The sequence below is a fragment of the Neopelma chrysocephalum genome, unplaced genomic scaffold (assembly GCF_003984885.1).
Source record: "Neopelma chrysocephalum unplaced genomic scaffold, ASM398488v2 Primary Assembly neopelma1_96476, whole genome shotgun sequence".
Taxonomy (NCBI): Eukaryota; Metazoa; Chordata; class Aves; order Passeriformes; family Pipridae; genus Neopelma; species Neopelma chrysocephalum.
Window position 1 is genome coordinate 193,627 of NW_020925122.1, and position 13,497 is coordinate 207,123.

The 13,497-nt window shown below is 43.6% G+C and overlaps 1 protein-coding gene across 2 annotated transcripts in view; it reads right to left on the minus strand.

Annotated features, from left to right (window-relative positions):
- LOC113981342 (uncharacterized protein C18orf25-like) overlaps window positions 1–13,497 on the minus strand; it is a 55,226-nt gene that overhangs the window by 19,530 nt on the left and 22,199 nt on the right. Inside the window, exon 2 of one of the 2 annotated variants that reach the window (XM_027708691.1) lies at window positions 10,263–10,445. The exons of the other annotated variant lie outside the window; for it this stretch is intronic. Coding sequence (XP_027564492.1) covers window positions 10,263–10,445 — 183 coding nt within the window. The remainder of the gene's footprint in view (window positions 1–10,262; window positions 10,446–13,497) is intronic. 2 annotated transcript variants of the gene reach the window in all.

Below are 13,497 nucleotides of genomic sequence, written 5' to 3' on the forward strand. Positions count from 1 at the left end.
AGTATTCTCTTGCATGAATCCCTTCAGGCCCCATAGACTTATAGGGATCCAGCTGCAGAAGCAGATCCCACACAACTTCAGGGTCAACTGGGATTTTATCATTCTACCTGCCACGGTCCTCCAGCTCAGGGCTCTGGGACCCCCTTAGCCTGTCATCAATGTTGAAGACAGAGGCGAAGAAAGCATTAAACATCACCTTGTCTATGCCCCTGTTTGGGAGTTGACCATCCTCATCCTTGAATGGGTCAACGTTATTTCTGCACTGCCTTTTGCCATTAATGCATTTTAAAACCCTCTTTTTATTGCCCCTCACATTTCTGTCCACCTTTAACTTCAGCTGAGCTTTGTCCGCACAAATTTTCTCCCTGCAGTGGTGAACAACATCTCTGTATTCCTCCCATGTCATCCAACCTTGCTTCCACTGGGCATACACTTTCTTCCTTTGCCTTAGCTCCAGAAGGTCCCTTCTCAGCCAAACCTGCCTTCTGCCTCACCTGCTTGACTTCTGACATTTTGGAATTGCCTGCTCCTGTGCCCTTAGGAGGTGATGTTTAAAACGTGACCAGCCCTGGTGGACCCCCAGCACCTTCAAAAGTGTTTTCCCACGGGACCTTACTCACTAATTTCCTGAGCAGCCTGAAGTCTGCTCTCCTCGTGCCCAGGGTTGAAGTTTTGATGGCATTTTTCCTCCTGTCAGAGATTTTAAACTCGATGGCTTTGTGGTCGCTGTGGCCAAGATGGCTACCAATAACAAGACCAAGTTACACTGAGATCCCATTATAACAAGATCAAGTTATATCAACTTATCTCCCTAAGGTTTAGTGTTCAAAGCCCCTCACGATTCTCTATATTTACTCTTTGTTCATTCAATCGCATCTTACCTCATTAATCCCTACCTCCTCCACAGTGTCAGCTGCCAGCGTGATCTGCCCATTTGTGAAATGCACACAAACATCCTTCCTACCTCTGTTTTATCAGTAAGAGTAGAGTTTAGTTTCTTTGTGTTGTGATCCCTTTCTCAACTGCCTTCTGGTTGGCATCAGGTTGCTTCCCTTTTACCCTCCCTTCGCAGTACCCAGTTTAACGTATTCACTCATTTCCCAGGTTGTTTGTGCACTTTAGTTTCTACTAGGCAGGCAGACTGCATGCACTTATCGAGCGAAAGCATAGATGCCCAGGCTGTACTGCAATACACATCATACACTTGAATGTGTAAGACTACAGCTGCTTTCCTCTTCCTGTTATCTCAGGAATTTCTCATTGCACCTCTTCATGATGTCAACTAACAATTAGGCTAAAGAGCAAACAGAAATAGTCAACACATTATAATTAAAAATTCAAGTGTTTAAAAATAAGTCAGAACTGTTATCCTCATACTTGGGCATAAATACCAGATGCCCAAACTCACATACTATCTTCCATCACCCCCACTGTCCCTCCTCCTAATTCCCTAGACAGAACACTAGTGTTACTGGTATATCAGAACCACAAAAAGCAGTATTTTATTAGCCTTTAGCAGCCACATAATCACCCCCTTTGGAGTTTTTTTTGCCCACACCAGACTGCTCTAGATCCCTAGAGGTGAGAAATAATTAGAAAATGATGCTTAAAAATGATTGCTGTCAGACAGTTGAGTTCTCCACACTTCATCTCACTGCTTTGGTATCATACATGTACGGGGGGGCGGCGAGATACGTGGGCTTCACAAACACATGACAAGCAACTTAATGACTCTCTTAGAGCTTGTTACAAACCTATTTGCTCTGCAAAGGCAATGGTACCCTTTTCCAGGGTGTATCGGGTTTCTGTGGCCAGGTCTTGGTAGTGGGGGGGGGCTACAGGAGTGACTTTGTTAGAAGCTGCTAGAAGCTTCCCCCATGTCTGGTAGAGCCAATGCCAGCCTGCTCCAGGACAGACCCACTGCTGGCTGAGCCAATTAGGAGTGATAACAATGCCTCTGTGATAACACATTTAAGAAGGGAAAGAAAGTTATTGTGCAGATGAAAATTGCAGCCAGAGAAGAGCAGAGTGAGAACATATGAACAACAATGTAGACACCAAGGTCAGTGGAGAAGGAGGGGGAGGAAGTACTCCAGGTGCCAGAGCTGAGGTTCCCCTGCAGACCATGGTGCAGACCATGGTGAGGCAGGCTTTCCCCCTGCAGCCCATGGAGGATCACCGGGGTGCAGAGATACACCTGCAGCCTGTGGGGGAGTCCACGCCGGAGCGGGTGGATGCTCGAAGGAGGCTGTGACCCTGTGGGAGGCCCATGCTGGAGCAGGGTCTTGGCAGGGACCTGCAGCCTGTGGAGAGAGGAGCCCACGCTGGAGCAGGTTTCGCTGGTAGGACTTGTGGCCCTGTGGGGGACAAATGCTGGAGCAGCTTGTTCCTGAAGGACTGCACCCAATGGAGAAGTGACCCACGTGGCAGCAGTTTTGTAAAGAACTGTTGCCGTGAGATGGACTCACGCCGGAGAAGTTCGTGAAGGACTGTCTCCCATGGGAGGGACCCCATGGGAGCAGGGGAAAGACGACTCTCCCTGAGCAGCAGCAGAAACAACTGACTGTAACCCCATTCTCCATCTCCCTGCACCACTGGGGGGAGGAGGTAGAACTTGGAAGGAAGGAAGGAGGGGTGGGGGGGAAGGTGTTTTTAAGACAGTATCGAAAGCTTTACTGAAATCATCAACTGGCTTCCCTCGTTCAGCTAGGTGGGTTACCTTGTCATAAAAGGAAATCAGGTTTTATAAGCAGGACTTTCCTCTCATGAAGCTGTGCTGACTTTAACCAATGACTGCATTGTCTTTCAGGTTGTCTTGGTTTAATGATAATATATTTGGGAGATGAGACATCTAATGAGATGAATCCTCCTTTTTTATTTCCCTCCTCCCAATATAAAGAAGGTAAAAATTGAGAGGAGGCTGAATGAAGAAGGAAAAAATTAAAATATTACTAGAAAGGGAAATAATTAAAAACCCCCAAAACAATAGCAGCTATCTCTCTCCTCCTAGGTTAAAACAAAACCTGGAAGGATATTTTGTTCGCAAAAGTCTTGTGCTGCTGAGGGTTCTGACGTAGCAACCATGTGAATGTTAGCTGCTGGGCCCAGGCTGACCCAGCACGGTGTGGGGCCTAGTGGGGTGGAGTGGGCTTGGACCGTGGGGCTGCAGCACTTTGTGTGGGTCATAGAGCGAAACGTCTGCAGCTGAGGTAGCGGTGACTCCGGGAAGGGGAATCCCGAGCTGACGTGGCAGCCTTTGAGCTATTGCGAAATAGGTCCAAAAGTGCTCCGAAGACAGCGCTATGATGGTTACCCTGTGTCTGAGCTTGGTTGGACAGCAAAGGAATGACTGAGCGCTCTGGCAAAGACTTTGATAGTCCACAATGCTCCAACAAGCAAAAACCAAGTACGGAGAGAGCAGTTCTGGCCTGCACCCGCTTTTTATCTCCTGACTCCCTATTTCCCAGGATGCTCGATTCCAGGGACCCACCTTTCCAGTGGGTTCTGAGACCCTGGGGGCAGTCTTCCCCTGATCCAGCTTGGACAGGGGCGGTCCCCAAGCTCCAAATTACGTGGTGGTATGAAATATTTATCACTGAAAATCCTTCCCATTTAACTAAAACTACGACACAGGTGTTTTTCAATACCCCCCAGAATAATCTTCTCCATGACTTTACCAGGCACTAAAGTGAGACTGACAAGCCTGTAGTTTCCAGGGTTCTCCTTCTTGCCCTTCTTGAAAATTGGGACAATGATCGCCAGCTTCCAGTCAGATGGGACCTCTCAGGATTCCCAAGACCACTCAAAAATCATCAAGAGAGGTTTTACGATGACATCAGCAGCTCTTTGAGGATTCTTGGATGGATCCCATCAGGCCCCATAGATTTGTGAGAATCCACCTGGAGCAGCAGATCCTGCACAGTTTCAGGGTCAACTGGGAGTTGATCATTCTCACAGTCATGGTCCTCCAGCTCAGGGCACTGAGACCCCCTTGGTCCATCATCCGTGTTGAAGACAGAGGCAAAAAAAGCATTAAACTGCCTTGTCTCTATCTCTGTTTGTAGGTGACCATCCTCATCCTGTAACGGGCCAATGATATTTCTATACTGCCTATGGCCATTAATGTATTTGAAAAAACTCTTTTTATTGTCCCCCACATTTCTGGCAGCTTCAACTCCAGTTGAGCTTTGGATGCATGAATTTTCTCCCTACAGCGGCAAGCAGCATCTCTGAATTATTCCCATGTCACTTGACCTTGCTTCCACTGGGCATACAGCTTCCTTTTTTGCCTTATTTCCAAGAGAAGATCCCTGTTCAGCCAAGCCAGCTTTCTGCCTCACCTGCTTGATTTCTGACATTTTGTAATTGCCTGCTCCTGTGCCCTTAGGAGGTGATGTTTAAAAAGTGACCAGCACTGATGGACCCCAGCACCTGCAAAAACATTTTCCCAGGAGACCGACCTTACTAATTCCCTGAGCAACTTTCTCAAAGGAAATTTCTTTGCTGTCTCTTGATGTTAAGCTCACTTACCAGCATCTTCATACCCTTCATCTTTATCTGATGCTGGTCTGTCCAATTTTCTAAGGTACAGATGGAATATGGGAATAATTAATACTTGTATTTTAAATAAATAAAGAGGCAAACAGAAAACACACACACAGACCATTCCAATACTTAAAATGAGATTATGACCTGTTGGGGATTAAATTACATTTACTTATATAATATTTGAAATTATATGTGTAGTTTTAAGTTTAATTGTAACTTGCTTACAGTTTAGCACAGGTGGGCCCTGCTCAAAGCTTGGCATAGGTGAACTTTAAATGAACCCTGTTTGTTAGCATGATCGACTAAACTGGGGAGTAAACAGAGAAAGACTGGATACCTTCAGATAAGGGTTGAGATCCCGGAGGGTCCCAGGTTGGAAGATAAGAGCAGTTAATGACCTGCCCATATGGACATGAAGAAAGAATCCAATGAGGTGTTAGATGATCCCAGACCATAAATCACCAATGGACCAAGAGATGCATGCTGGGCATGTGAAGATAGAGTGCACAGACTGTGAGGTTTATAAAGGCCCAGGAATTTCTTTGTTTAGGGTCCCTCTCTGGAGGCACCCAGTTTGAGCTGAAATCAACCGACTCTGCTTCAGAACCCAGACTCCGAACTCTTCTTTAGCAGACCAGTTTACTAGCTGGTGGCATAGGTCATCATAATCAATCATTCAGAAACAAGCTTAGATCATTTTAATTTAAAAAAACCCCAACACCAAAACTCCAGACGTAAGTTCCAAGTATTAATTAGAAGGAAACAAAGGAGAAAAAATAATTAAGAAAATTAGTGTCAAAAAGATTGCAGGAATCTTTGTCAATTTTTATGAGTTATATTTTGGAATAAATATCAGACCTTTTTAATAAGCACCTGTACTTGTTTTTTGTAAAATCCGCATAGGGAGCTTTTAAAGTTGTCATGGCTAGGCTTTGCGAATGAAGATTTGGGGAGGGCTCTACCCACGTTTGTTACAAGCGCGCTGGTGGCTAAAAAGGCCAATATGAGATAGGCATGTCCAGTTGCAAAAGGCACAGCAGAAAGACTCCTAAGGTGGTATATTCTGCAAGGCACAATTCTTTCTGTGTTGTTTTTTCTCCTCAAGAGTGATCCTGCGTGCTTTCTCAAAAGTATCAGCAGCGTTAAAGATAGTGTGTCTCCAGACCTCCCGATTGGAGGCCAGAGTAGACCAGTTATGTTGATCAATATGGCCAAGGCTGAGATGTTGTTTCAGGGACTCCTTGTACCTTCTCTTCAGGGCTCCTCTCTTGTGGCAGCCAGTGGCAAGTTCACCATAAAGCATGATCTTAGGGAGGCAGTGGTCCTTCATCCTTGAGACGTGTCCTGCCCAACGCAGCTGTGTTCTCAGCAACATGGCCTCAACACTTGTTATTGCTACTTGTTCAAGAACAGACATATTAATCACATAATCTGACCAGTGGATGTTTAGGATTGTACGGAGACAGCATTGTTGGAAGCGTTCCAGGAGTCGCAGGTGGTGGCGGTAGATGACCCATGATTCGGATCCATATAGAAGAGTAGACAACACTATGGCTCTGTAAACACTGATCTTTGTACTTTTCTTCAAGTGTTTATTTCACCAAACACTTTTATGAAGCTTTCTGAAGGCACTATATGCCTTTGCTAACCTGTTGTCTATCTCTCCCTCAATCTTACCATCAGAGGAGATGAGGCTACCTAGGTAGTTAAACTGCTGGACTGATTTAAGCTCTGATTCGCCAATGGGGATATGGGGATGATGGAAGACTTCCTGAGGTGCAGGTTGATGGAGAACTTCTGTCTTCTTTAAGCTGACTTCCAGCCCAAAGAGCTCAGCAGCGTCTGCAAAGCAGGATGTTAAACGCTGCAGGGCTGCTTCTGTGTGGGCCACAAGGGCAGCGTCATCAGCATAAAGCAACTCCCGGACAAGATGGTTTAAGGTCTTAGTATGGGCCTTCAGTTGCCTTAGGTTGAATAGGCTTCCATCAGTATGGTATCGAATGTAGATACCGTCCTGATCATCGAGGTCTGCTGTGGCCCTTTGGAGCATCATGCTGAAAAAGATTGTGAATAGGGTTGGTGCAAGAACACAACCTTGTTTCACACCACTGGTTATTAGAAAGGGCTCAGAAAGTGCATTGCCATATCTAACTAGGCCGTGCTGATCCTCATGGAGTGAGATGATCATTTTAAGGAACTTGGGGGGACAACCTAAACATTCCAAAATCTGCCATAGACCTTTTCTGCATACAGTATTGAAAGCCTTGGTGAGGTCGACAAAGGTTACATAGAGACCTTTGTTCTGTTCCCTACACTTCTCTTGCAGTTGTCTGAGAACAAATACCATGTCTGTGGTACTCCTGTTGGCTCTGAAACCACACTGGCTTTCAGGAAGAAGTACTGAATTGTTGAGTCTTGGACCACATGGCTAGTGCTGAAAAGAGTCTGAAAGTGTTCAGACCATCTATTCAGAATGGAAGTTTTATCTGTCAGAAGCTTTTGACCATCTGCGCTGAGTAGAGGGCTTTGGACTTGGTATGTAGGCCCGTATGCTGTTTTCAGGGCCTCATAAAATCCTCTGTGATCACCACTATCTGCGCATAATTGAGTTTTTCAGCTAGATCGATCCACCACTTGTTCTGGATGTCACCGAGTTTCTGTTGGAGCTTGCTGCATGCAAGACGAAAGGCTGCTTTTCTTACGTGACAGGATGGCAGTGCAAGGTGTGCTTGGTGGGCAGTTCTCTTCTTCCTCAACAATTCCTGGATCTCTTGATTGTTTTCATCAAACGAGTCCTTGTTCTTCTTGAAGGAGAACCCTAAGTATTCTTCAGAGGACTGCAGGATGCTGTTTTTAATATGCTGCCAAAGTGTTTCAGGAGAGGCATCTACAGAATCTATGGAATGGTTTTTGAGCCTAGTTTGAAGATTTGCCTGGAACCTGTCTCTCACTATGGCTGATTGGAGCTTGTTAACTTGGAGTCTCCTCCTTGGAATACCGCCCCTTTTAGGTTTGAACTTAAGGTTGAAGTTAAGTTTACAGCGCACAAGTTGATGGTCTGTTTGGCATTCTGCACTAGGCATCACGCGGGTATGGTGGACATTGCGGACATCTCTCCATCGCACCGAGACAAAATTGATGAGGTCCCAATGCTTATATCTAGGATGCCTCCAGGTTCTCTTCAGACTATTTTTCTGCTGAAAGATAGTATTAGTGATGGTGAGCTGTTGCTCCGCACAGAATTCTAGCAGAAGGCGACCATTATCGTTGCAGTTTCCAACACCATGCTTGTCTAATATTCCTTTCCAGGTTTCAATGTTCTTTCCTACTCTGGCATTGAAATCACCAAGGATAATGATCTTATCATCTGCAGGAACCTTTTGGGTAAGGCAGCGCAGGTCGCTGTAAAATTTATCTTTTTTTGGCAGGGTCAGCTTGGAGAGTTGGGGCATATGTACTAAAGAGGACAACGTGTTGCTTGTTGTGTAGTGGAAGGCGTAGGGAGATAATGCGGTCAGAATGACCTGAAGGCAGATTTTCAAGTTTAGGGACAATAGAGTTTTTAATCACGAAGCCAACTCCTGAGAGATGCCTTTCGGTATGGCTAGCCTCTCTGGGGTACCAGTTCTGGTTGCATTCTTCCCATTGTGGGGTTCCATTTCCAAAGGCTTGAGGTGGATAGGGAAGGGGAAAACTCCAGTGCCAGGGGTTTCTTCTGGTCCTGACTGCATGGAGGGGAGAGCTTGCTCACCCCTCCCCCCACCCACGAGGTCCCATGGCAGCCACAGACAGCACACGGGACTTGGAGAGGAGGAGAGAGAGTGTTTATTGATGGGGTAGTTACATATATAGGGTTTGGAGGATTCACAGAGTGACCAATTACCAATTGCAGGAAGGGGTTAACAGCCAATAGAAAGGGGTTAAAAGACCCCAATGGGAAGACTTCTTGATGTCTTCTCAGGACATTCCTGAGGCAGAGGTAACACTATCGTGGGGTATCTTGGCAAGAAGAAAGCATGAGTTAACAAAGAGACTACAAAAAGCCATCTTGAAGCATGTTTAAACAGCAGTTTTCTCATATAATGCAGATTTACTGCTACATTTCGGTTCTGGGTTTACCTGACCAAAAGAGTGTGTAACCGGCATCATGTTCTCTAAGGTTGCATTCCTCTTGGAGATGAACTTCACTGAGAGCAGCAACGTTGACGTTGAGACGTGATAGTTTGTGGGCAATTAGGGCAGAGCGACGCTCAGGACGTCCACTATCCGCAGTATCAAGCATGGTTCTGATGTTCCAGCATGCGAGAGTCAATTTGGGTACACCTTTGGAGGCAGGTGTATGCCTTTGTCTCTTGATCTTTGTGTGACCGCATTAGTAGAAGATGCCCGTTGGCCCCAGTTAACCAACCGGGTGAAGGGGGAGATGAACTTTGGTTAGGCCACCTTTTCTAGGCCCCTCTCTGAGTGGAGAAAGTAGTACTCTCCTTGAAAAAGGCTGCTTGGTCATTCAGGATGCTGCCCAAAGAGACTGTCATCTCCAGTCAGTCTCTAATGACCAATGTCCTGAACCGCCTGCATGCAGGGTTGGGTCTGCGGCTTCCAGTGCACCTTTCACCTGCCATTTCAACCCTCGCCCATTGCTACAGGGCTTTGCAATTGTGGGTAAAACCTTCGAGCCTGCACAATGGATTTTTTAGGTGAGACGCAGCATGCGCGGAACTGGATCCACCCTTTAATCCTAAGGTTCATCTGCCAGGGCCTAGCGAGCTTGGACGGTGGTAACAAGGTCCTCAGGACGTAGGTTTAATTAGAGTATCCTTCTCTTAGATGGATGGTCTTACAAGGCTAAGCGAGCTCCATCTGCCCGGGTTTGGGATGAGAGTTGTCCTTCTCCTAGGATGACTGCCCGTGGATATATTGAATCTGACCCTATGGTTTTGACCTGTCTGGCATGGGCGACCCTACCGAAGGCATGTACCATCGCCAGCATATCTCGCAACCACATAGGGGTACACAGGCTTCTTTCCCATTAAAACGGTTAGGGCAAGCCTTTTCACTCCCTACTTTTCTGCCACCCATCTATATTCAATCCCAGGGGAATACCCACGAACAACCCTTTGTCCTGACCACACTTTCAGGACGCAACAAATATATCCAGAACACACTGAACCCAGGCAGTAGCTGCAGGTGAGCCAAAAACAAACCGTTCCAGCCCCCGTTCCCACCCGGCGCTCGGGTACCTCTCAAGGCCCCAGCCCGGCCGAGACCCCCAACCCCCCAGAAGAACCCGCTATCCACCCTGACCTTATCCTCTCCCCACTGTGTTACCACATATCTTCCCATGCACTGCTCACCTGCGACACTTCATACAGGGCTGTCCTGCCCACCCTTCCGCCAGTCTGAGGAACCCTATGGCACGCCCGACATCCTTCCCCTCCCCCAAACTGGACCGGCAAACCTCTGTGTGCTCCAAAGTTTCCCCTCTCCTCTCCCACGAGGGCACAGTCCCCGCCAGCAAAGCTCCCCTCTCCTTTTCCCTGCCGGGGCCAGCCCCGCGCGTGCCCGGGGCCCAGCCCCGCACCGCGTGCATCCAGGGCCCAGCCCCGCACTGCCTTTTAAAGCTGTATAAACTATAAAAATACTGAAAGCAAGAAAGGGAGAGACATCAACTGAGATGTTGGAACAAATGTCTGAGGAAGAGAATTTAAACAAACCTGTATCAGCACTCAGTTCATCTAGCAGTCCTCTGGTTCTCCAGGTAGATCCTGAGTCTTGATTTCCTAAAGAATTATTGTGCTCTTGAACTACTGCAGCTGCCAACAGATGGTCCACATTTACCACTTCTGGGTCTGAGTTTGTGTCTGATATATCATAGTGAGCTACAACTGGAGGTCCATCTGCAGAAGGAGAGAAAAGCAACATAGATTAGAAGTCATCATACTGTGAAAAACACCTCTAAAAGTACAAAGTACAATAATGTAAGGATTAATGCAATCTCCTACATGAAGCTCATAAAGTTATAGTTTATAGTGATACATTATATGAATAATTAAACTTCAGTTAATGAACATAGGCTGAGATTAGAGACATTTTAACCTTTGCATGCACAGAAAACACAAATGTAAGAAAAACACATTTATGAAATTATCAGTTATTTGTGTATTATCTTTTACATTAACACATCAACATCTCCATATCTGATGACGTTACATTTACAATCTTAAAAGGATAAACTTCAGTTTAAATCAAAAATAATAAGTTACAGGACATTAAATTTGGCAAGACAAAATATTTATCTAGAGAATTTTACAAAAGTCAAGTGAGATCTTACATTACTTTATGGTTGATTGAATAAAACTAAGTTTTTGTTATAACTGATCCAGTGACAATAAATTTAACATTAGGCAACTTTCATAACATTTACCTGTCAAAGGCAGCGGAATTTTTCAAAGTGGCAAGGTTTTTTGGTGTTGTTTTTTTATAGATTGAGGATAACAAGAAACAAAACTATAATGTGCAGTGATAAATACGCTTTTAATTCAATATGATAACCATATGCATTTTTGGTCACCAAAGTGAAGGAAGAAAGAGGGAGAGAAAATAGCTTATCTGATTCTGAAATCTGTTCTTGAGGAATAACAAAAAGCTATTTTTGGTCTATTTTGTTAGGACCAACTATATTCTTTGTGATAAATGAAAATCACTTATAATTGGAAAGCATGCTAAAAACAGAAGAGGCTCAAAAAAAAAGTCAAATTCAAGACAAAGATTAATGTGGAAGCAGAGAGAATGGATAAATAATTCTGAAAGGATGTGCGATTTAACTCAAATGCCTCATCCCAGCTACAGCTTATTGACTCAGAGTGGATGAAAGTTGTTGGAGTTCCCACTCCCCAAATTAGAGAATCAAAACTTTCTTTGGGCCAAGACTTCATCAACAAAAACAAGGATGAAATAGAAAAAAGTTTCAAATTTAATTCTCTGAAAAGCTGTTTCTCCTGAGATTTTTAGGGTGGGGATTATTGGGTTTGGTTTTGTTTGGTGTTTTTTTTGTAACTTGGTGCCTGAAACATAATTCAACTTGCTATTTTCAGAAGCGTCTATTTTGTGATTAGCAACACACTTCATTGAAGAGTGACCATATTGTTTAACTCATGCTAAAGATCAGTTTTGCAACAAGGTATGAAGAAATTCACAAAATATTTCCAATCAGACCTGTCTCCAAAACCACAAGTTCATAAAGCAATGTTATATTACAAACTTAAAACAGACCCGACAAAAATAAATGGGTAGTTAAATGCCAATGTATTAAAGACCAAACTGTTTGCAACATGAACAGATAATGATTATGACTGGAAAAGAAGTCCTGATAACTAACTGAAAGGCAATCTTTGTGTTTTTAAAAGGCAATTACAAAATAATGGAATACCAAGTTCAAAATTAAGCTGGTTGATGTTCAGTTAATTTTTTGTGACAGCTGATGATTAAATTACATGCAGAAGTTACAACTGGACTGAATCATGAGAGGGATGTTTTCTTTCAGTCTTATCATTTGAGTTCAGCATGAACATATATAACGTGAGCTATAAAAATAAACAGTCCAGTGCAGAAGATACGAGGGTGAAGTACAATATTGACTATTTGCCCACTTTTTCAAAAGGTTATCTAAAATTTAAGGAGCTATGTACTGTTCCTTCAGGTCTTTGTTTCTCTCACTTCTTAGAAGATGTCCAAAAACAGAAGCAAAATTTGATTTTTAGATAGACATGTCTACACAAGTAAAATTGTACTGGGACAAAAGGTACCAATAGTCTCAAGTCAAAATTGTACCACTCCTACATGTATAATCATGCAAAAATATATAATAAATGTATATACATGCAGAGTGATATTCTCATCACCTACCCATAGAAATAACTTGTGTGAAAGTCTTCATCAGTAGGGAATACAAGCATAAACTTGTTATCTGTAGCTTCACTCTTGTATCTTCCACACTTCCAAACAGAACACCTTATAACTTTACTTCAATTTAGTATACATCAAACAGACAAAAAATATTTTCAATATAATTTACATACTGTAATTATATTTGTCAGTGTAAGAGCCACCAATTTTACAATCTGGAAAAAAACAAGCTGCCTATATACAAAGCAATAACAGCAGAGATCTATTTTTGCTTTTCTCAGCCTTGCCTTTCAGGATCAGGTTTGAAAACCAAAGGGCCCGACACCAGTGTTAACTATACCTATCACCAGTAAATGACCAACAAAGCCAAGATAATGGCCTTGACATGCAACAAATCTCCAGATTCTCAGCATGTATAAAAGAAGAAATAAGCAATAAATGCCTATGTGTGTTTAAAAAACCCCAAACAATAAGTAAATTGTAGACAACTACAACTAGATGAAAGTTGCAGCGAAGGCATATAAAAAATCCTCTAAAAAACCCTCTGTTCCCAAAAGCCTGTTTCCTTTTCAGTGCTATAATGATTGGACAGGAGCAGTTAAATTTGGAAAAAAATAATACTTCCCTAGTCAACTATATGATCACCCAGTGATGTGATACAAAGTGAATGTGTGGTACCAAGAAATAAGGACAAAATAAGGACAATTGGCTTCAGCTAGGAAATAAAGTTTAAAAATGCTTCAGGTTGAAAAGGTAAAAGGATTAACTACAAGCAAAATTGTACTTTATCATCTTTTCTTTACAATAGAGCCACTCCTTGCAATTACTTATTGTAACAGGATTTCATCAGATAGAAAAACAGACACCAAAACAAACCATGCCAGAATCAAAACTTAATGTAGCATAATTAGGAGGTTCACTGTTCAGTAATTTAAACAATCCATTTAAGAAAAATCATGTCTTTTGAGAAGCCAAGGTAGCTGGAATACGTACATATCCCTGGTGATAAGCTATAATTCAATTCTAAAGCAATAAATTCTTGAA